Genomic DNA, 25,586 nt, shown 5'->3' with positions numbered 1-25,586 from the left:
GCCAGACAAACGTGTGGTTCCTGAAGAGGGGCAGCAGCCTTTTCAGTAGTTGCAAGGGCAACAGTCTGGATGATTGACTGATCTGGCCTTGTAACAATAACCAAAACGGCCTTGCTGTGCTGGTACTGCGAACGGCTGAAAGCAAGGGGAAACTACAGCCGTAATTTTTCCCGAGGGCATGCAGCTTTACTGTATGATTACATGATGATGGCGTCCTCTTGGGTAAAATATTCCGGAGGTAAAATAGTCCCCCATTCGGATCTCCGGGCGGGGACTACTCAAGAGGATGTCGTTATCAGGAGAAAGAAAACTGGTGTTCTACGGATCGGAGCGTGGAATGTCAGATCCCTTAATCGGGCAGGTAGGTTAGAAAATTTAAAAAGGGAAATGGATAGGTTGAAGTTAGATATAGTGGGAATTAGTGAAGTTCGGTGGCAGGAGGAACAAGACTTCTGGTCAGGTGACTACATGCTTATAAACACAAAATCAAATAGGGGTAATGCAGGAGTAGGTTTAATAATGAATAGGAAAATAGGAATGCGGGTAAGCTACTACAAACAGCATAGTGAACGCGTTATTGTGGCCAAGATAGATACGAAGCCCACACCTACCACAGTAGTACAAGTTTATATGTCAACTAGCTCTGCAGATGACGAAGAAATTGAAGAAATGTATGATGAAATAAAAGAAATTATTCAGATTGTGAAGGGAGACGAAAATTTAATAGTCATGGGTGACTGGAATTCGAGTGTAGGAAAAGGGACAGAAGGAAACATAGTAGGTGAATATGGATTGGGGGACAGAAATGAAAGAGGAAGCCGCCTGGTAGAATTTTGCACAGAGCACAACATAATCAAAACTAACACTTGGTTTAAGAATCATGAAAGAAGGTTGTATACATGGAAGAACCCTGGAGATACTAAAAGGTATCAGACAGATTATATAATGGTAAGACAGAGATTTAGGAACCAGGTTTTAAATTGTAAGACATTTCCAGGGGCAGATGTGGACTCTGACCACAATCTATTGGTTATGATCTGTAGATTAAAACTGAAGAAACTGCAAAAAGGTGGAAATTTAAGGAGATGGGACCTGGATAAACTGAAACTATCAGTTTAATCAGTCACAGCTGCAAACTACTAACGCGAATTCTTTACAGACGAATGGAAAAACTGATAGAAGCCAACCTCGGGGAAGATCAGTATGGATTCCGTACAAAGGTTGAACACGTGAGGCAACACTGACCCTACGACTTATCTTAGAAGAAAGATTAAGGAAAGGCAAACCTACGTTTCTAGCATTTGTAGACTTAGAGAAAGCTTTTGACAATGTTGACTGGAATACTCTCTTTCAAATTCTGAAGGTGGCAGGGGTAAAATACAGGGAGCGAAAGGCTATTTACAATTTGTACAGAAACCAGATGGCAGTTATAAGAGTCGAGGGACATGAAAGGGAAGCAGTGGTTGGGAAGGGAGTAAGACAGGGTTGTAGCCTCTCCCCGATGTTGTTCAATCTGTATATTGAGCAAGCAGTAAAGGAAACAAAAGAAAAATTCGGGGTAGGTATTAAAATTCATGCAGAAGAAATAAAAACTTTGAGGTTCGACGATGACATTGTAATTCTGTCAGAGACAGCAAAGGACTTGGAAGAGCAGTTGAATGGAATGGACAGTGTCTTGAAAGGAGGATATAAGATGAACATCAACAAAAGCAAAACGAGGATAATGGAATGTAGTCTAATTAAGTCGGGTGATGCTGAGGGAATTAGATTAGGAAATGAGGCACTTAAAGTAGTAAAGGAGTTTTGCTATTTGGGGAGCAAAACAACTGATAATGGTCGAAGTAGAGAGGATATAAAATGTAGACTGGCAATGGCAAGGAAAGCGTTTCTGAAGAAGAGAAATTTGTTAACATCCAGTATTGATTTAAGTGTCAGGAAGTCATTTCTGAAAGTATTCGTATGGAGTGTAGCCATGTATGGAAGTGAAACATGGACGATAAATAGTTTGGACAAGAAGAGAATAGAAGCTTTCGAAATGTGGTGCTACAGAAGAATGCTGAAGATTAGATGGGTAGATCACATAACTAATGAGGAAGTATTGAATAGGATTGGGGAGAAGAGAAGTTTGTGGCACAACTTGACCAGAAGAAGGGATCGGTTGGTAGGACATGTTCTGAGGCATCAAGGGATCACCAATTTAGTATTGGAGGGCAGCGTGGAGGGTAAAAATCGTAGAGGGAGACCAAGAGATGAATACACTAAGCAGATTCAGAAGGATGTAGGTTGCAGTAGGTACTGGGAGATGAAAAAGCTTGCACAGGATAGAGTGGCATGGAGAGCTGCATCAAACCAGTCTCAGGACTGAAGACCACAACAACAACAACAACAACTGACCTCAATTTGCAGTAGTATTTTGGAGCATATACTGTACTCAAACACTATGAATCACCTTGAAGAAAATGACTTATTGCTACATAACCAACATGGATTCAGAAAATATCATTCTTGTGCAACACAGCTAGCTCTTTATTCCCATGAAGTAATGAGTGCTGTCGACGAGGGATCTCAGATTGATTCCATATTCCTAGATTTCCAGAAGGTATTTGATACCGTTCCTCACAAGTGACTATTAGTCAAATTGCATGTATATGGAGTATCATCTCAGTTGTGTGACTGGATTAGTGATTTCCTATCAGAGGGGTCACAGTTTGTAGTGACAGATGGTAACTCATTGAGTAGAACAGAAGTGATATCTGGCATTCCACAAGGTAGTGTCATAGGCCCTCTGCTGCTCCTGATTTATATAAATGATCTAGGTGATAATCTGAGCAGCCCACTTAGATAGTTTGCAGATGACGCTGTAATTTACTGTCTAGTAAAATCATCAGATGATCAATTTCAATTACAAAATGATCTAGAGAGAATTTCTGTATAGTGCGAAAAGTGGCAATTAGCACTAAACAAAGAAAAGTGTGAGGTCATCCACATGGGTACTAAAAGAAATCTGATAAATTTTGGGTATATGATAAATCACACAAATCTAAGGGCTGTCAATTCAACTAAATACCAAGGAATTACAATTATGAGCAACTTAAATTGGAAAGACCACATAGATAATATTGTGGGGAGGGTGGAACAAAGACTGGGCTTTGTTGGTAGAACACTTAGAAGATGCGACAAACTCACTAAAGAGACAGCTTGTCTGTCCTCTGCTGGAATATTACTGCACGGTATGGGATCCTTACCAGGTAGGATTGAGGGAGGACATCAAAAAAGTGCAAAGAAGGGCAGCTCGTTTTGTGTTATCGTGCAATAGGGGTGAGAGTGTCACTGATATGATACGCGAGTTGGGGTGGCAGTCCTGAAACAAAGGCGGTTTTCTTTGCAGCGAGATCTATTTACGAAATTTCAATCACCAACTTTCTCTTCTGAATGCGTAAATATTTTGTTGACACCCACCTACGTATGGAGAAATGATCATCATAATAAAATAAGAAAAATCAGTGCTCAAACGGAAAGATTTAGGTGTTCCTTTTTCCCACACGCCATTCAAGAGTGGAATGGTAGAGAAGTAGTATGAAAATGGTTCAATGAACCCTCTGCCAGGCACTTAAGTGTGAATTGCAGAGTAACCCTGTAGATGTAGATGTTTAAAGAGCTGGAACTTCCAAAGTTTTAAGTGTGTACCAGAAACCCAAACACAGTGAAAAGATTTAATGTCGTTTTGTAATCTCTTTCATTCACTGCATACTCAAATAGTGTTGTGGTAGATACAGCGTCCGTGAAAATAAAGCAAATTCTCATACATATGAAGATTTGTTATTAGTTCCTCGGCTTGCTGACATTGTTAGAGAGTAATCACAGGAAAAAGTTACAAGTTGTGTTGTGTAATCATATTCTGAATTCAAGTAGAAGGAGCTTTTATGACACTCAGTTCCCTACAGACTAAGTTCTTTGTCATCACAAATATTCAACCCATAAGTTTCTTCATCCCTGAGAGCTATGGTGAAATCGTTATTGGGGATGATATGGGGATGTGATCTTGCAACTTTCATTATGTTCCTATACATTTCAAAACAGCATCCTCCTGGAGTTGTCCTCACCTTGAAGAATTACAAGGCGCCATATACAAAACAAGGGAGATGCACAAACCTATGGAATTCTATTTTCAGCAACAAGTAGCTGAGTAATTTGTGGTAATGGACTTGAAATGTTGCAGATTGGTGTAATTGCTACTTCCTTCCAACCAACAACTGCAATTCTTTCTATCAAGAACATATTGGGGGCATTCCTTCTATTACTCCTGATTGATGATTTATTCTTCTAAGGTGGGTTTACAGTGTCCTTAAAGACAATCTGTATCATGTGCACCTCAAACTGAATCTAATATGCTTCTCATTCCTTGGGGAATTTGCATGCTTTTATTCTGATGAATTAGCCTTATGTGCATCCCTGCTGCACTATTGCTAGAAACCTTCTGAATCATTCATGAGAATTAGCACAAATACTCTCAACATCACACAGAGAGTGATGCAATACCAGTGCATTGTACGGAAGGTGAGGGCTATGTTGCACCTTGTCTCTCTCTCTCCCTGACTGTTACTGTTGTACACAGGAATTACAAGGAAACAAAACAAATCACGTAATCACATAAAAGTTCTGTCCACACTGAATCTGTCACTAATTCCCATGACAACAAAACATTGCACACTTCTTTCATGAAAATTTTATGATAATGTATCACTTTAAAAAGCCTAAGATTCAGTTACTTCACTGAAATATATGCACATACATACCTTTCACAGTAGGATCTTCTTCATAAACATCATCTCCAACTTCTGCATTGTACATTGCTTCTCTCATTGCCTTAGTAGGTACTGTTAATGTATCGCTCCGCAAATCAATCACATACATATCCTGGAACTTTAAAATTTGTTTTTAACTATGAAAAAAGCATTTCATAACAATAATAGAAATTCCAGGAAGAAGCTATACATAAAATAAAGGAAATTAAATCACTTACCTATAGCAAATTGATGCATGGAGCACGAAGACAAATAACAGAAAACAGTAGTCACACTAGCTTGCAATCACTAGCTCTTTTTCTAGCAAAAGCACACACATTCAAAAAAACACACTACACAGATGTTCAGTTGTTGGCTAATCCTTATTAATGACAGGATCAGAAATCTGACCTATCACGTAGCATATAAGTTGTCATGTTGTTGCTCCTATCAAATCTTGGGCAAAGACAATTCTTAATAATGTTTGAGACATCTGATGATTGGTTACAAATCTGAAAACTAGCTTTGGCACATAAACATTTTATAATGAAGCAAGTCCTTAGAACACCTTCCTCTACCATTGATGAAGAGATCGATACCATATCATTTTCTTCATATTATAAACGCGTTTCCAAATTTTGACCAAATCAGGTATACAAACAAACACTAACGACTTTGTCAGTGCAGGGAGGTATAATCCATACTATAATTAAACCAATGTTGTCATTGAATAGAAAAATGTCATATCTCTGTAAAATAGCTTCTCTACAGTTTTTGTTTTTATGTTCAAAGGAAAAGTATAATGAATTATAACTTTATTTAAATGTTTATTAGTGCATAAAAACTGAAGGCATTATTGCACAACAGTATTCATGTTTCTAAATCACATCTAATACACACCGATTCAAAGATTGCTTAATAACCAAATCTGAATAGCTTACTTAATGACATAAAAATGCCAATTTTTTCTATATTTTCAGTTATGTGCATTATTGTAAAAACTAAGTACAACTGACCAAACAGTCATATAATTCCAAGAATCACAGCTATTAAAATAAAATTGTTGAACTGACTAGTAAATGTGGTGTTACCCGCATATCGGAAAGCGTCTGGTTTTGTATACAAAGAATGGGAAAATGCTTTGTCAGTTGGTGAGAAAGAGATGTCAGTGGTGGAACCTAGCAGTTTGTTATGCTTTGACACTTGGTCATGTTGCACAACAAACTGTCTTTTTACAAATTTTGACATACAGGGTGATCCATTGATCGTGACAGGGCCAAATATCTCACGAAATAAGCGTCAAACGAAAAAACTACAAAGAACGAAACTTGTCTAGCTTGAAGGGGGAAACCAGATGGCGCTATGGTTAGCCCACTAGATGGCGCTGCCATAGGTCAAACAGATATCAAATGCGTTTTTTTACATAAGAACCCCCAGTTTTTATTACATATTTGTGTAGTACGTAAAGAAATATGAATATTTTAGTTGGACCAATTTTTTCGCTTTGTGATAGATGGCGCTGTAATAGTCACAAACACATGGCTCACAATTTTAGATGAACAGTTGGTAACAGGCAGGTTTTTTAAATTAAAATACAGAATGTAGGTATGTTCGAAGATTTTATTTCAGTTGTTCCAATGTGATACATGTACCTTTGTGAACTTATCATTTCTGAGAACGCATGCTGTTACAGTGTGATTACCTATAAATAACATATTAATGCAATAAATGCTCAAAATTATGTCCGTCAACCTCAATGTATTTGGCAATATGTGTAACGACATTCCTCTCAACAGCGAGTAGTTCACCTTCCGTAATGTTTGCACATGCATTGACAATGCACTGACACATGTTGTTAGGTGTTATCAGTGGATCATGATAGCAAATATCCTTCAACTTTCCCCACAGAAAAAAATCCGGGGACGTCAGATCCGGTGAACATGCGGGCCATGATATGGCGCTTCGACGACCAGTCCACCTGTCATGAAATATGCTACTCAATACCGCTTCAACCGCATGCGAGCTATGTGCCGGACATCCATCATCTTGGAAGTACATCACCAGTCTGTCATGCAGTGAAACATCTTGTAGTAACATTGGTAGAGCATTATGTAGGAAATCAGGATACATTGCACCATTTAGATTGCCATTGATAAAATGGGGGCCAATTATCCTTCCTCCCATAATGTCGCACCATACATTAACCCACCATGGTCGTTGATGTTCCACTTGTCGCAGCAATCATGGATTTTTTGTTGCCCAATAGTGCATATTTGCCATTGGTAGAGCATTATGTAGGAAATCAGCATACATTGCACCATTTAGATTGCCATTGATAAAATGGGGGCCAATTATACTTCCTCCCATAATGTCGCACCATACATTAACCCACCAAGGTCGTTGATGTTCCACTTGTCGCAGCAATCATGGATTTTTTGTTGCCCAATAGTGCATATTTGCCAGTTTATGTTACCGCTGTTGGTGAATGATGCTTCGTCGCTAAATAGAACGTGTGCAAAAAATCTGTCATTGTCCTGTAATTTCTCTTGTGCCCAGTGGCAGAACTGTACGCGACATTCAAAGTCATCGCCATGCAATTCCTGGTGCATAGAAATATGGTACGAGTGCAATCGATGTTGATGTAGCATTCTCAACACTGACATTTTTGAGATTCCTGATTCTCATGCAATTTGTCTGCTACTGATGTGCGGATTAGCCATGACAGCAGCTAAAACACCTACTTGGGCATCATCATTTGTTGCAGGTCATGGTTGACATTTCACATGTGGCTGAACACTTCCTGTTTCCTTAAATAACGTAACTATCCGGTGAACGGTCCGGACACTTGGATGATGTCATCCAGGATACCGAGCAGCAAACACAGCACACGCCCATTGGGCATTTTGAACACAATAGCCACACAGCAACAGGATATCGACCTTTTCCGCAATTGGTAAACAGACCACTTTAACACGGGTAATGTATCACGAAGTAAATACCATCCGCACTGGCGGAATGTTATGTGATACCATGTACTTATAAATTTGTGACTATTACAGTGCCATCTATCACAAAGCGAAAAACGCGGTCCAACTAAGACATTCAAATTTCTTTACGTATTACATGAATATGTAATAGAAAATGGGGGTTCCTATTTTTAAAAAATGCCTAGCGGGGCCAACCATAGTGCCATGTGGTTTCCCCCTTCAAGCTAGACGAGTTTCGTTCTTTGTAGTTTTTTCATTTGATGCTTATTTCGTGAGATATTTGGCCCGGTCACTATCAATGGACCACCCTGTATATATACTGTAGTAACGAGGAGATGGCATAGCTTTTGAAAATAAACAAATGGGAAACATCTTGTTTCCAGTTTAATAACAACGCACCACCCAACTTTTGAAAAAAGCTGGAGAAAGCTGAAGCAGATTGGTGCACCAACCAGTTAAGTATGAGAATTCAAATTCTTCAAGTGAATGTGTTCATCTCATCATATAATTACAAGCACTGACAGATAAACAGGTGTACTGTCATCATTGTCAGAAGAGATAGCCAACAATCTAATACTTTTTATATCTGAGAGGGGTTAACAATTTCTAGTGTATCTCATGGTGTATAGAAGATCTCCTTGAATAAATATCTGAAAGCTGTGGAGCACAAAGTGTTCAAGATTTTACGACTAATTACTGATGCTCCATTATTGAAAGCAGTTGCCTGAGCTGATGGAGATGGGGAGGGAGTAGGGAAAGAATGCAAGGAAGGGTTAGCGGGAAAGAAAAAAGTCTTTGAATAGATGACTATGCAGCTGCAAAACAAGATGAAAAAGAGTACAGATGGCATAGCAAAAAGAGATGTAGGAAGAGGGAGAGGGGTAAAAGGACAGAAAGGCGAAGATGAATAAGGAGATATGGAGAGAAGGGAGAAGGATTTAAAAGGGGGGAGAGAGGGGGGAGGGAGAAAGAGATAGGGGAGGGCAGGAGACAGAGAGAGAGAACTTCCACATGGGGAGGGGGAGGAAGAGTGGAGGGAGAAGGCAGTGCACGATCTGGGTGGAGAAGGAACGATGTGGACGGAAGAGTGAAGGCAAAAGGTAAAGGAAGTGGAAACACGCTAGCAGGGGGACTGCAAGAGTGCAGGAGACAATTCCCACCTGCATAGTTCAGAGAAACTTATCCTGGAAGTGAATATCCAAATTACCTGCAGAGTGAAGCAGCTATTGAAGGCATTTGTGTAGTGGTGTGCAGCATCTTCAGCAACTGGATGGTCAAGTTTATGGTTTGCCACTGTTTGGTGGTGCCCATTCATGTGAGCGAACAGTTGGTTACTTGTCATGCCCACATAGAATGCTGTACAGTAACTGTAGTGTAGCTGATGTATAACATGGCTGCTTTTGCATGTTGCCCAACCTTTTATTGTGTGACTGGACTGCAGTAGGCATCTGGACCAACCACAAGTGAATGACCCATGGAGCGCAGGACTGGGAGTATGGCTGGAATTGGGATGGACGAGGTTATTCTGCAGGTTGAGTGGGTGGCAGAACACTACTCTGGGAGACATGGGGAGGATTTTGTGTAGGATATTCCTCAACCCAGGGTATAACAAGAGGTAGTCACAGCCGTGGTACACCATTTTCTAACATAACCTTTTTTTTATAGTAGTAGCCAATACCAGGATTAATCCTCAATCTGGTATAGGTGAACATTCTTGGCTGTTTCACTGAAAGAATTTCACTTGATTTTGTATGTAATGTATTACATTTCAAGTTAAAATGAATAAAACGAAATTAATTTGTTACAATCTATATGTACTAATGGTTAAAATTATTTTTCTTTTAGAAATATTTGAAATTAGAAATTCTGACATACTTAAAAGTCATATTATTAATTGCACAATCTAACACGAATTGTCAAATTTATTCCTGGATTCATTAATAAAATAATGATATAACTTGAAGATTCTTCTTTTGTCAAACTCTTTGGAATTTGTTAGTAGTGGATATGCCTCTGATGGAATTGGAATCGGTCGGATTTTTATGTTGTGCCATAACACTGTGAATTTGAATACTGAAGTTGGAATTGTAAAGGCAGTTTGACATGAAAAATGTGACGAAGAATAAAATTCAAGAGTAAAACAGGCAAATGTCCAACAGTTATTCAGTCATCTGGAGCCCACTAAGTCAAAATTTCAGCCACATGAATGCACCCCTAGATGCAAGAACTGGAGCCAACAACAAGAGAAAATGAAGATAAGGAAAAAAAAATTTATTTTGTATATCTTACGCCTCTTGAAGGTTATGAAAGTGATGAAGAGACTGGAAAACTTAATGGTGATGTGTGGGAGGGTAAGATTACATGTGGTTGATCTTTTTTGCTGTACCGTTTGTGCTCTTTACTTATTGTTGAGTGGCCATGCAGTAGTCATCTGTCCAAATAATTGCCTCTTCAGCTCTGGCAACTGCTTTCAATAATCAAATATGAATGATTAGTCTTGCCGTGGCCACAGGAGTGTGTGTTTGGGAGTCTGTGAGGTTGTGTGTGTGAATGTGTGTACTTTTGCTATAAAAAGAGCTAGTGCTCAAAAGCTAGTGTGATTGCTGTTTTCTGTTACATAGTTTTGTGCTCCACACATAGATTAACTATAGATGACTGGTTGGAATCCCTGTAAAAAGGCATTTCATTATTTTTGTAAATTATGCAATTAACTACAGCAAACAAAAGAAAATTTCCTTAGCATTCATCATGCTGGCGTGCATAGTCAGAGAATATACATCATCACACAATGCTTTAGTGAAATAACAGATGAAACTGGACTGTATTTTCAGTGCCATCATCACTTTTTGTGTAGTCTGTTTCCCTAGCAAACTGGCTACATTACTCTCACGCTCAATTAATCAGAGACCCTTATGTAGCAGTGTGGCGCAGCCCTTACCATTCAGATGACAGCAGCAAAACTTGGTGGTAAGGACTTAAATGAGACATTTAAAAGCTTGGTGATAAGGCCTTAAATGAGACATTTAAAAGTGTTCTGATCTATGACCTCTCAACTGATGCTCATGACTCATACAGGTCAGACTCAGTTTCAAGGTGTGTACATATTGCCTAACAGTGTCCCAGATTTGGTGTCTACCGTAGTATGTACCACGACATATAAGCACATATGAGACCCAATTGGGTATAATAGAGGATATTTGTACGCAAAGAAGGGTAGGTCGAACGGTGACAGATTTGTCTGGCCCATCTGGCTGAAAAAACTGAGCTAAACACTTGAAGATAAATGCTAACTTGCTCCAAAAGTCCACTTATGAAGTCCCAAGAAAAAACTATTAAGTGAGGAATTTAGGAATGTATTCCTCTTTCATCCTGTCATTGCACTAACGTGACGAAAAATCATTGTTGGATATCTGGCAGACAGACGAATTGATCACAGCTTGAAACATACAGTATCTTATTCTCCTGAGATTTCTTTCTGCTCTGCAAAGAACTTCTTGCAAACTTTGTTGAATTTCGTGGTAAAGTCTAGGTATGTCTTGCTGTGGAGTGGCTATACTTGATCAACCCATTACTGCTCAGCAACAAACATTTCCTATGTCTCCAAACAATTACCAAAACATCTGAATGACCCTTTATTGTACCTCCAATAGTATGGAAATCTGACCTCTTTCATGATGTCCAAGTATGGTTGCCACGTGTCTGGCTTTAGCTAGCTCTGAACCACGCCTCCCCGCCGCCACCCAAGCCCCCGCCCAGTGTGTTGATAAACATGCCTCCCCCTCTTGCGCCTCCTCACACGGCTTGCTCCATAGCTACATGTGCACCAGCACCATTGCCACCTCGAAGCATGCCTCTCTGGCACACTATCGACAATAGACAGCCTCTATGCGCACCGCTCATGCCCGCCTGATGCTCAGCACTTGTAAACTGGCATCCGAGCCAGTGTAAACATAACAAAAATGTGACTTTTCCACAGCAATTCCCTTCTCAAGCAGACAGCTACACTGCTTCCAGGCCATGCGCCCCTAATAACTCTACCGACACCATGCCCCGCCCATGTGCAGTCATCGAACATTCAGTTAAAACCATCATGAACAGAACTGTTCATCGCACCATCACGTCCAAGGACCCACCTATTCGCCACAAGGCTCGCTGCCTTAACCCACTCTAGTTACGCTTGGCTCACCAGCAAATACGGGAGCATGTTGAGGCAGGAATGTTACAGCCCTCCAATAGTAACTAGTCATCACCCATACACCTCACCCCCAAACAGGATGGCTCCTTTCATATGTGTGGCGATTACAGACGCTTGTACTCTAGAACTGTGATGGTCAATCATCCTAATTATCCTATACTGAACATTTCCAACTTCACTCACTTTCTCGCAAGTGCTACAATTTTCAGTGTGCTGGATTGAAAATGTCCTTATCACCTAATCCTAGTCGCATCCGAAGATATTCCAAAAGCAGCAATTATCACTCCCATCACATTGTGTGAGTACCATTTCATGCTAGTCGGGTTAAAGAACACCACCCAGATGTGGCAACACTTCATTGACTCTCTGTTGCTCCACGTCAACTTCTGTTTCGTTTACGTCGATGACATCCTGATTTTCAGCAAATCTGTGCAAGATCCTGAATGCCACATCACAATAGTAAAGGATGCTCTCTCATCAAATGGAGTCAATATCAAAATTGACAAACTGCAACTGCACCAAAAATCTGTCCAATTCTTGGGGTACACAGTCTCGGCCACTAGCATACAACCCCCTGAATTTAAGGCGCAATCAGTCTTATCCATACCACTCCCTACCTCGTACAAAGAGCTCCGTTAGTTTCTGGGGACAATAAACCACTACCATTGTCATTTGCCTGCAGCAGCTGACACTCAATTTGCCCTCACTAACGCCCTCACCATCAAGCAAACTTCAGGGATGCGCACCATTCCATGGATGGAACCAACGCACAGCCTTCCAGGCTCTGAAAGACACTCTCACACAAGCTGTCACCCTCACTCATCCAATCTTAGATGCTGAACTCTTTATCACCATTGATGACAGTGACTCCACAGTAAGCACAGTCATACAACAATGTCACAACGACGTGGTCACGCCACTTCAGTTCTTTATGAAGAAACTTTCATGCGTCCATCAAAAATACTCAGCCTTCGACCACAAACTTTTAGCAGTTTATGAGACGGTGAAACACTTCTGCCCCAATGTTGAGGGCTGACCTTTCCACATCCTGACCGACCATAAACCGGTTGCAGATGCCATATGAAACCCCCCTCTTGAATCCCCTCCCCCCCCCCCCCCCCTCCCCCAATTGCTTTCGGCATTTCGATTTCATCTCTCAGTTTTCTACTGACATCCACCATGTCAAAGGAAGGTGCTGACAACATAATTGCAGATTACCTTTCCCGCATCAGCACCATCTCAAGGTTGTTGAACTTTCCGACCTCGCATCCCTACAGAACCAGGATGAAGATACACAGCAACTTCTCAACAGCTCCTCTTCGCTGTCTTTCACCAAAGCAAAATTCGCCAGCATCCGAGAGGAAGTCTGGTGCAACTCTTCCACTGGCACTCTCTGACCCCTCATCTCCACCCCCCTCCACCATTCTCTAGCACACCCCAGAATTAAGTCATTGACACCCCGTGTGTCTGAATGATTCATGTGGTGAGACATGAAACACGATTGTCTAATCTGGGCCCTGAAATGCATCAAATGCCAGGGCAACAAAATCACAAGGCACACTGATCCACCTCTCCACAAATTCAACATTCCATCCTGCTGCTTTCACCACATACACTTGCCCCATCATACTCAGGCCCATATGATGTCATAAACTGGACTAGTAACACGATGGACATCCGGGTTAAAGGTTTGCTGCTCACTGTTTCTCTCCACCGCATGAAACCGGCACACCTCGACCCAGCGTCTTTCGCACCTGACAACATTATGCAGCCTCCCAGCACTGAGGACTCGCACTCAAGCTGTGACTCCCTCCGAGCTGCAGCCGCAGTCCTCACCCGAACATACGTTTGCATCACCATCAATGCCGTTCCTTGGGTTCTTGCCTTTTCTCTCCACCTCCACCTCCACCTCCCTACCCCTCTATCGTTCTGCAACCTGACATCCCACCCGAACGTGTGGAGGACATCACCATCCTCATTGACGACAACCACATCTTCATCCAGCTGCAAGACAATTCGCCCCACCCGACCGGGGACCCAGTTTGTCAGTCGATCACCAGCTCCCGCCCGCTCCCGTGTGGGGTCAGCCACACACTCCCCAAACTACGGTAACCCCGTAGGGAGTGTTACAGTTCAAATGTTGCCAGCCAATCATGTGGGGGCACAGTCTCCCCCACACTGCTCCATCCTCACACAAGGGCCGACACCTCATCCGCCCAAACCACCTACAGGAGTTCCAGGTTGACCTCCCAGGGTGGACCCTGCCGCAACAACCTCCAGAGATGGACATCCTCATCACATAATTGCGATCTCCCTCACCACCTTCACCACTGGACACGCCCCACTTCCACTGCACTCAAACTCTGCTCCCCACTGCAGGGAGGGGTGGTCTGTGTGGTGTCGACAAGTACGAATGACATATCACTGCCATCGCAAGTTCTCTGATTCTGTTAACCTAACAGCTGATGTTATCTTGCCAATTCAGTTGGCTATACGACTTGTTGTAATGTAGACGTTTGTAATGAAATGCACCGAGTCTTACAGAAATGAGAGTGTTTCCTTGGGCTACAATCCAACCAAAATCCCACAGTTTTTTATTTTGTGTAATGAAGAACTTTCAGTTATTTTGTCATTAGATTATCTTATTAAGGAGACTGAGTAATTAAGAAGACTGGGCACTCATCTGCTGCCATCATCACTAAATTATAACACTGTTTACCTTTTTTTTAGTTTCAACAAGTTTAAAATTGATCTCACAAAAAACTGTAATTGATTTATTAATAAACAAACGAAAATACCACCTGACTCTGTTTATATAACATAGGTAGTCCCTGTGTGTGTGCTGTTTTCTTTTCACAAAAGCCTTCTTGATCAAAAGCTAACTTTACAACAGTCTTTTTGTTGTGCCTTTCTGTGACTCAGCATTTCCACAATATGGTGAGTAACAACTATCCTTTTTGTTACATTGTTAAGTACAAATGTAAAAGTAATACTGCATCAACATCAAACTGGTAGTAGTGCTCTTGTATCATACATAAAGTGTACTGAAGCACAACTCGCATCAAAATTCATAGCAAAGACTTCCTCTGAAGGGTTCTGATGGGTAAGTTCTGTAAGTGCACGCCACACATTTCCATAAGATCCATCCACTTAAGGGTGACAACTGACACACTCATTCACAGCACTCTGGATGGCTGGGCTAGCACATATTAGGCTTCTGAATGCAAGTGCACTGTATGGTAATCTCATTGTATATTTTCACTATTCTAGGGTGGTGACATAAGGAAGAAACTCAGTATGGTAAGATGCTGTTGAAGATAAGTGGACTTTGGAAACAGGATGCAACATTATTAAAGTTATGACAGTGCACCTGTTAGTAGCTCCATATCATCACAATTGATAAATGAGTGATGTGGAGATTGTACAGACCTGTCATGTTTGGTCTATGGTCTGCCCCTAAAGCTCTTGTGGAACGTTACTTCTGGCAATCAGTGAATTTTACTGTGACATAGTAGTGTACTGAGTAATTTGTTACAATTTTCACTGTGTCATGAAGAGTTATGTTACAATTTTTGGTGTAATAAAGGGCAAATTATTACAATTTTACTCATAGGGGGCAATCTGTAGCAGTTTCACTGTAACTGGTGGCGGTTTTTCAATTTTTACTGTCACAGAGGCAGTTTGTTACAATTTTACAGTAACATGGGGCTTTTCCTACAATTTTTGCTGTAACATGGAGGCAGTTTGTTACAATTTATCTGTAACATGCAGCATTTTGTTACAGTTTTACTGTAACAAGGTACATTTGTTACAATTTCAATGGAACGGGGGGCATTCTGTTGCAGTTACACTGAAACATGGACACTACTAGTTACAATTTTGCTGTAACATGCAGATGCATGGGGTGAAGTGCCATGTAGTTTCCACTGAGCAACACACAAATTGGACAGTTTATTGCCATATTGCCACTTCATACAAATATTTGAAGTCCAAACTGCATCCAAAATATTTCAGAGTAGCTCATAAAAGTCAAACTCCCTATGACCATGGATAAGTCTAAGTTCAACAATTATTAGAAGTATTTCACTACATTCAAAGACATTTCAATGTCCTACAACCCAGCAGGCTTGTAGAACTTATTGAAGTCCGCAAGTGTGGTCATTTCAGAACACTTCTACTGATACTTACTGTCATGGCCACCAAACACCTCCTGCTCAAGTGTGCTTATTGAAGGGATCATATTGGCATTCATCAAAAAATGATTTACAAATTCAATCGAAGCATGTAAGCTGATAAATAGATGTCCCACTACCCCACCCAATTAATACGAATATAAAAACAAATGGTTCAAAATGGTTCAAATGGCTCTAAGCACTATGGGACTTAACATCTGAGGGCATCAGTGCCCTAGACTTACAACTACTTAAACCTAACTAACCTAAGGACATCACACACATCCATACCTGAAGCAGGATTCAAACCTATGGCCTTAGCAGCAGTGCGGTTTCAGACTGAATCACCTAGACCCGCTCAGCCACAGCGGCCGGCAAATATAAAAACCTTTCCCATATTGCTCACATTTCAGAATTCTCAGCTTTCACCATTTAAAAATCCGCTGCAAATTAGCTGACTTATGAATAATGTAAAACACTGTTTATGTGAGGAATCATTTAAAAATCATTTAAAAATGCAATACTAGCCTGGACATTAGACTGCTTTCTGTTTATATGATGAATTATAGGACTTTAATTTTCATCTACATTTATATCAAATTTTCATCATCCCAAGACACACCAACAAGAAAAATCAGTGTTAGTTGAAGGATAATTCTGCCATACATCAAAAAATGTGTGTGGTTATTTTGGTACAGTTAGTTGAGACTGTGGCATGAATCTGCTACTGTACTAGTAGTACTACCACCACCACCACCACCACCACCACCATCACTACTACTGCTACTACTACTACTACTACTACTACTACTACTACGGCTAGTTGGGGACCTATTTGAATTTATAGTATGAATCGACTGCTAATGCCTAACTGAATTCATCATGGGAGCTACTGTTTGAATCTATGGAATACATCTTCATGAACTATTATTACAGGACATTCTACCACACAAGCAACCTTATAACTGATTGTAGTATAAGACTCAAGTCATGCTAGAGTGGTTTGAGGAGCACTCTTGCTGATGTCTTAGCCATCAAATTTGTCTGATTTGAATGGGTCTGGGATGCTATTGGACATCAGGTGTACGCACACAATTTATGGAAAATGTGTAATCACGTAATTCCTGAGGGAGCATACTCTTATATTTGAACAACATCAAATATTGCATAATATACTTGTATTGCATTCATAAGAGTCACAGACTGCATTAAAAACCCTAAGATGAAAAAATACTAGCATATAGCAAAACATGAACCTACTTCCTTCTAACTCCATAATCCATGTCCTTAACCACTATGCTACACCACACACATGCATCTTTTTTATACAATGTTGTTCATCCCAGTATCTCCTGAAGGCTTTTACCACCAATGCATCATTAACAGATGTTTTAATTATATGACATTGTACCAGGTGTGACACGTTTGTGAAAAATGTTCTATGGGCTGCTGCCCTGAAACGGCATACCGCACGTTACAATACAAAAACAGAAAAATATGATGAAATCAATACTGTGTCTGTGATACTGAGTGATATGTAATTTTGATATCACTTCCCAGTAAGCCAACTGTGAACCTGATTTCTCCCACTGTGGCAGTCTAAATGCTATCATTATCCTCCTCGCATAGCCACAAATGAAGCCACTTTCTGAAGTTTATATTTATGAAATTTATGAAACCACACATACAAAATTCCTAGGCATCCTGATAGGAAGCCAGCTACAATGGAAAGAGCAAATTGATTGGTTGGTCAAAAAACTTCCAAAAAACTGTAGCAAGCATAACACAAGACTCTGCAACTCTCACAAAAGTCCATAGGGGAGTAACTTTGTCACGAATAAAAGTACATAACAAGCTCCCATAAATACAAAAAAGGAAATTAGTAACAAACAGGTATTGAAAAGGAAACTAAAAACATTCCTCAGTGAACAAATTTAGTACAAAATGAATGAATTCCCAGAGTAATAAGACATCCTTTGAGTAAAAATAGAAGAAACCATTACATTATATAAAGAAGAGTTCTCTTAAAATAAAATCTTTATTTATGTCGTGAAGACAAAATTGTGTATTCCTAACATAAATTATAATGATAAAATGTAAATTTATCTATATCGTAAGTTAAAATGAGCACTACAATTTATGCTACACTGTGTCTACACTATTAAGTATTCACTTGAAATTACTTTACTTATATGATGAAGATAAAAATTTTGTATTTTAATTTAAATCATAAAGACAAAATGTAAATTTAATTATTTATTTGTGGCACTGGGTTAAAAATGTGTACTTCCATTCATTCTGCTATTTTAAGCATTCACTTAAACTTATACCAGTAAAATTCAGGTAATATTGTCTGCAACCAATCATTCATAGAAAATAAGTATTTGTGTAATATATAAAATGATCACATAATTTTATTTTGTTTCACTCGACTTTTCTTATATTACTAATACACCTTTTGTACAATATGTAATCAACAGGACCAAATAAAAAATCAAATTACATCAGATCAAATCACTTCTTCTGTCAGAACAGACCACAACAATGGCCATCAGTGCCACCATTTAGTGGGTGCGTCTGCGTATGAGACAGCTCATATACCTGCAGCATTCACCATAGGCAGTGCTGCTAAGTGCTATGTCTAGGAGTGCCCTTAGATGACTGCCAGAGAAGTGTGAAAGGGGCCATAGGGACTGCAAAGATACAGAGGCACTTTAGTTGTCTTCCTTACTGTACTCCATATGTCGATGGGTCAGGAAGAAATCAAATATGTCATAGGACAAGGGGAAGAACCCTCTGCCATCCATTGCTCAGTGGTTTGCTGCCTATGGACGTAGATGTAGGCATTATGAGTCTAACGTACTGTTCTTCATTATGTTTGGATTATGTTCCTGCCCGCATCTCGTGGTCGTGCGGTAGCGTTCTCACTTCCCACGCCCGGGTTCGATTCCCGGCGGGGTCAGGGATTTTCTCTGCCTCGTGATGGCTGGGTGTTGTGTGCTGTCCTTAGGTTAGTTAGGTTTAAGTAGTTCTAAGTTCTAGGGGACTGATGACCATAGATGTTAAGTCCCATAGTGCTCAGAGCCATTTGAACCATTTGATTATGTTCCTGTTCAATGAAAGGCTTACTCTTTTCTGTGTAGTTACTGATACCCCATTCTGGTTTAAGGGGGAAAGCTTGATGCTCATTTTCATTGCCCACAAATACTCCTTCTTGATTATGATTAACTTCATTAGCATTATTTAAAGTATCTGCTGATCAGAAAATAATGCACATCACTTATAGTGTTGTCTGCCCATATAGGGTAGCTGTAAATCATGAATCACTTAAAGGTTTCATTTATCAACATAAAAAAAAAAGAAAAGAAAAAAAAAGAAAAAAGATCAGTTCTATGAAATACTTAGACCATGCATAGCGACTGTTAGTTTAAATGAGAAAATGAGATACAGCAGATGCTGGGAGTGATACACCAGACAGATCATCTGAGAACACAGTGCACATCACAAGCATTTGTGTTTGGGGAAACTTCTTATGTTAAAGAAAAGCAAGGTAAAGGGAGGTATATTCATGAGAGATTTACGTTTTCACACTTTTTCGCTCTCCAACATGAAGCATTTCGTCCAGTTATATCTATCTTATGAGGAGTATTCAATAAGCAATGCAACACATTTGTTTCTGAAAGCAGGTTGGTTTTATTCTTGAAAGTACACCATATTTTTCCTCACTCTTTCGGCTACAAAATCCTATTTTTTGATATAATCTCTGTTCGCTGCAACCACCTTGCTGGAAGGGTCTGTATGTCACCATGGTACAACTCTACTGGTTGACATCAGAGTCAATGTCTTTTTGCATCAATAACCTACTCATCATCCACGTACTGCTTCTGTCAAAGTGCATCCTACATCTGACTAATCAGATGGAATTCAGAAGGTGCATGAACTGGGCTGTAAGGCACATGAGGAAGAACAGTCCAGTGAAGTTTTGTGAACTTCTCTTGGGTGCATGGACTTGTGTTGACACCTTGTGTTGTCATGGAGAGGGAGAAACTCATTTGTATTTTTGTGATGATGAACATGCTGAGATCATTTCTTCAATTTCCTGAGGGTAGCTCAATACACTTCAGAACTGATCACTGCACAATGAGGGAGGACATCAAACATAACAACCCTTTCAAAGTTCCAGAATAGCATCACCATTGCATTACCGGCTGAAGATGTGGCTTTGAACTTCGTATTTGGGGGAGAGATGGCGTGGCACCACTCCACGGTTTGCTGTTTTGTTTCTGGTTCAATGTGATGAACCTGCGTTCCATCACATGTGTTGGTAATTGACAAAAAATTGCCACGATCCGCCTCGTAACGTGAAAGCAACTTTTCACAGATTGTCCTTCATTACTCTTTATGGCCTTCTATTAGACAGTGAGGAATGCAGTGGGCAAACACCTTGGAGTACAGACCTGGTACATGAGTGTGTCAGAACTACCAACGGAGACATCCAGTTGAATAGCGAGGGTTTTTATTGTGATCTGCTGATCACCTTGAAAGACAGTGTCTGTACATTCTGTGTGTGGCCGGCTGGCACATGGGATGAAGGACAAGTCTGTGTGACCTTGCTGTGATGACAGACGCCATTCCCAATGACTCACCAAGCTTTTGTTCACTGCCAGGTCTCTGTAGACATTCTGCAAGTGATTATTAATATCTGCAGGGCTCTTGTTTTCCACCAAAAGAAGCTCAATGACAGCCCTCTGCATGGTACAAACCTCCGTTACAGACGCTATTTTGAAGGCTATAGGGCTATGTTTCAGCATAAAGTGCTGGTGGGAACGCTAGAGCAGAGATGGCTGTGAGACGACATCAGCCAATTGCACCCGGACCGACCCCTATCTAGGACGACAACCCGACAGCAGCACCCCCAACACGGAGAGGACAAATTGCCGCACCGCCTGACCGTGGCCCAGTTGAAAATCAGTAATTCTGTGACTTCCTAGCGGCATCAAGAGTAGGCACTTATATAGCAGCGACTTAGGAACTGTATTACTTCTCCTGTATTACAAATTCTATGAACTGAAAGGATTTCTTATTTGTCTGTTGCCCTTTGCTTGCGACACATCTGTTTAATACAAAGTTAAGTATTGTAATCATTTTAATTTTTAATAAACTTCATTAATACGATTTGCTTGAATTTTTGTCTAGCGATCCGACAAAGCAGGTTTCCTAGACACCTCATATACGATGGGTAAGCAGGTTACAATGCTATATATAGAGTCGCCATTTGTGAGAACTGTAAGGGCTGATACGGGAGTATCATGATGTCCCACAGCAAATTCTGCATTTTTTCAACTGACATTGGCCGAGGAAGTAAATGTGTTGCATTACTAATTGAACCTCTCTGGACCGATCATTGACTGTAAATGGTTATGTTCAGCTACTTGGAGACCATTTGCAGCCATTCATGTTCCCAAGCAACAATGTCATGTCAGTGGGCCACAATTGTTTGCGATTAGTTTGAAGAGCATTCTGGACTATCTGAGCAAATGATCTGGCCGAACATGAACCCTACTGAATGCATGAATACTTCAATGACTACCGTAGCAGAATATTGTCAAATGGTCTCTCACAAAACCCAAAGGCTATTAGTGGCACCAAAGCTAGCGCCCAGTCCCTTTTCAGATGTTGTTCTACAAACGAAAACCCAGGTAAACTGCCCCAATTTATTCCTCGTACCACTGAAAAGATGAGTGAAATAAGGTATAGGGTCACTGGTGTTGAGAAACGGCTGAAATCATTACAATAGAACAAAGCTTCAGGGTCCAATGGTATCCCTATCAGATTTTATACTGAATTTGCGGATGTCTTAGACCCTCTTCTAACTATAATCTATCGTAGATCCCTCAAACAAAAAACAGAGCCCAGTTAGTGGAAAAAATATGGGTCACACACACGTACAAGAAGGGAACAGAAGCGATCCACAAAACTACCTTCCAGAATCATTGATATTAACTTGTTGTAAAATCTAATAATATTGAATATTCTGAGCTAAAACATTACGAGGTATCTCGAACAGAATGACCTCCTACACGCCAACAAGCGTGGATTCCGAAAACATCGATCGTGTGAAACCCAACTCGCACTTTTCACACATGACATACTGAAAGCTTTGCATCATGGCAGTCAGGTAGATGCAGTATTTCTTGATTTCCGAAAAGCATTTGACTCAGTACCAGATCTACGTTTGTCAGAAGTACAATCATATGGGGTATCAAGTAAAATTAGCGAGTGGATTGAGGACTCTTCGATAGAAAGACACAGCTTGTTATCTTGAATGGATAGTCATAATCAGATGTAGAAGTAACTTCTGGTATTCTTCAGGGAAGTGTGCTGGGACCTTTACTAAAATAAACAGTTTACATAATACGCAAAAAAAAAAATTTTTTAAAAATGGTGCTTTCTCAAACTAGGGAGCAATCAAGAATGGGGTGCCGCAAGGTTCGGTCTTGGGTCCTCTGCTGTTCTTAATGTATATTAATGACTTGCCATTCTATATTAACGAAGATGCAAAGCTGGCACTTTTTGCCGATGATACAAGTATAGCTATCACACCCAACAGACAAGAATTAACAGATGAAATTGTAAACGATGTTTTTTAGAAAATCATTAAGTTGTTCTCTGCAAATGGGCTCTCATTAAACTTTGACAAAACACAGTATATACAATTCCACAGAGTAAATGGAATGACACCATTAATAAATATAGACTTCCATCAGAAATCGGTGGCTAAGGTAGAATATTCCAAATTTCTAGGTGTATGCATTGATGAGGGGTTCAACTGGAAAAAAAGCACTGAAGATCTGCTGAAACGTTTGAGTTCTGCTACTTATACTATTAGGGTCGTTGCAAATTTTGGCGATATACACCTCAGTAAATTAGGTTACCACGCCTGTTTTCATTCTCTGCTTTCGTATGGCATCATATTCTGGGGTTACTCATCATTGAGTGTATGGCATGATATTCTGGGGTTACTCATCATTGAGTAATAGAGTGTTTATTGCACAAGAGCCTGTAATCAGAATAATTGCTGGAGCTGATCCAAGATCACCCTGCAGATACTTATTTAAAGAGCTAGGAATATATATATATATATATATATATATATATATATATATTCACTTATGAAATTTATTATTAACAATCCGAACTAATTCAAAAGTAATAGCAGTGTATATGGCTACAACACTAGGAGAAAGGATGATCTTCACTACTCAAGGTTAAATCTAACTTTGGCTCAGAAAGGGATAAATTATGTTGCCACAAAAGTCTTTGGTCACTTACGTAATAGCATCAAAAGTCTGACAAATAGCAATATAGCATTTAAAAGAAAATAAAAAGTATTTCTGAATGGCAACCCCTTCTATTCATTAGATGAATTTTTGGATATAGTAAGTGGGTAATTTCCCCACCTCCCACCTATAAACAGTTTAGTGTCATGTACTATTTTGTGTAATGTAATATCCTGTATAGACTCCTTTCATTAACCTGACACGTTCCACATCATTACAAAGTGTCGTATTAATGATCTATGGAACAAGTACTAATCTAATCTACTGTTCATGATGTATTTTAATGACTTTGAAGACAATATCAATAGTAAAATCGGCTTTTTTGCAGATGATGCAGTTATCTATGGTGAAGTACTGTCTGAAAGAAGGTGCATAAATATTCAGCCAGATTTTCAAAAGATTTCAAAGTGGTGCAAATATTGGCAATTTGCTTTAAATGTTCGAAAACGTAAAACTGTGTACTTCCCAAAACAAAAAAACAACGTAATATCCTATGACTATAATATCTCTGAGTCACAGCTGGAAACGGTCAACTCATACAAATACCTGAGTGTAGCACATCGTAGGGTTATGAAATGGCTCAAATGGCTCTGAGCACTATGGGACTTAACTTCTGAGGTCATCAGTCCCCTAGAACTTAGAACTACTTAAACCTAACTAACCTAAGGACATCACACACATCCATGCCCGAGGCAGTATTCAAACCTGCAACCGTAGCGGTCGCACGGTTCCAGACTGTAGTGTCTAGAACCGCTCGGTCACTCCGGCCGGCTTATGAAATGGAATGATCAGATAGGCTCAATTGGGGGTAAAGCAAGTGGTAGATTTACACTGATGAGCCAAAACATTATGACCACCGCCAGTGGAACAGAGACGAATGGGGAATCATTCTACTGACCATAAGTGGCGCAAATGCGGAAATCCGCCGATTTAACCGACTGTAACAAAAGCCAGATTGTTGTGGCCCAGTGCCTGGGAGCGAGCATCTCGGAAATGGCGAAGCTGGTCGGCTGCTCGCATGCTACTGCCGTGACCACCCATGGAAAGTGGTTGAAGAATGCCGAAACACGAGTACGCCGCAGGAAGTTGGACATCCATACCTCACCACAGAACATAGGAAGCAAAGCCTTGCCCACTCACTAAAGCCAGATAGGCGACGATCTGTGGCAGATCTGACGGCAGAATACAGTGCTGGAGCATGCAAAAGTGTTTTGGAGCAAACCGTTCAGCGCACAGTCTCGAACATGGTGTTCCCCAGCAGAGGACTTCTACATGTTCTCACGTTGACCCAACAACATCGTCAATTGTGATTACAATGGACATGGTATTATCGAGATCGGACTGCAGATCAATGGAATCATGTCGCCTGGTCGGACGAATCCCATGTATTGTATAACCAGGTCAATGGCCATGGCCAGATACGCCATCCTCCAGGCGGGCAGCTGCTCGAAACATGCAGTGCGCCACGGACAAAAGCTGGTGGGAGCAGTATATGTTATGGAGGCTTCCAAGGGACCTGCGGTAGTAATCGAAGGCACCATGAGAGCTGTCGTCTACGTGAACATTATTAGGGACAACCTGTAACCTCTTGTGTTTGATGTCTTCCTCAACAGCGATGGCATTATCCAGCAGGATAATTCTCTGTATCACAAGAATCGTACTACAGTGGTTTGGGGAGCATGATAGTGAGCTCACATTGACGTCTTGGGCATCAAATTCAGCTTATCTGAATCCACTGAAACCCAACTGGGACGCTATCGGGCGCCAGGAAATGTAAGGCATGCTATTTAGTCGTAAGTGTGCAGAAGTGCAGTACCACGCCTCTTCACAGAGCATTCTTCTATTGCAAGTCACTGTCCGCAGCTCGTGGTCGTGCGGTAGCGTTCTCGCTTCCCAAGCCCGGGTTCCCGGGTTCGATTCCCGCCGTCGCCGGCCGGCCACGAGATCAACCCCGCACCGCGCCCGCCGCCTGAGGTGGACGCCGAGCTGCAGCTACTTCGCATAGGCGAGTATAAAACTTTGTACCTTTAACGTTTAAAAATCGGAAAATCATGGCGACGCTCAATCGTGAAGACACGATCCAGTGCACGTTTGATAGGAATTTGGAG

General features: G+C 40.7%; 1 protein-coding gene across 11 annotated transcripts in view; it reads right to left on the bottom strand.

Moving 5' to 3' along the window:
• Positions 1-25,586, bottom strand: part of LOC124777700 (probable low-specificity L-threonine aldolase 2) — a 264,995-nt gene that overhangs the window by 134,101 nt on the left and 105,308 nt on the right. For all 11 annotated transcript variants that reach the window (XM_047253193.1, XM_047253192.1, XM_047253190.1 and 8 more), the window contains one exon: positions 4,797-4,923. In XM_047253193.1, the coding sequence (XP_047109149.1) occupies positions 4,797-4,914 (118 nt within the window). In that variant the 5' untranslated portion in view covers positions 4,915-4,923. The remainder of the gene's footprint in view (positions 1-4,796; positions 4,924-25,586) is intronic.

The sequence above is a fragment of the Schistocerca piceifrons genome, chromosome 2, assembly GCF_021461385.2.
Source record: "Schistocerca piceifrons isolate TAMUIC-IGC-003096 chromosome 2, iqSchPice1.1, whole genome shotgun sequence".
Lineage (NCBI taxonomy): Eukaryota > Metazoa > Arthropoda > Insecta > Orthoptera > Acrididae > Schistocerca > Schistocerca piceifrons.
Note: the sequence above shows the minus strand (reverse complement) of the source record. Positions and strands in the feature narration are given on the sequence as shown.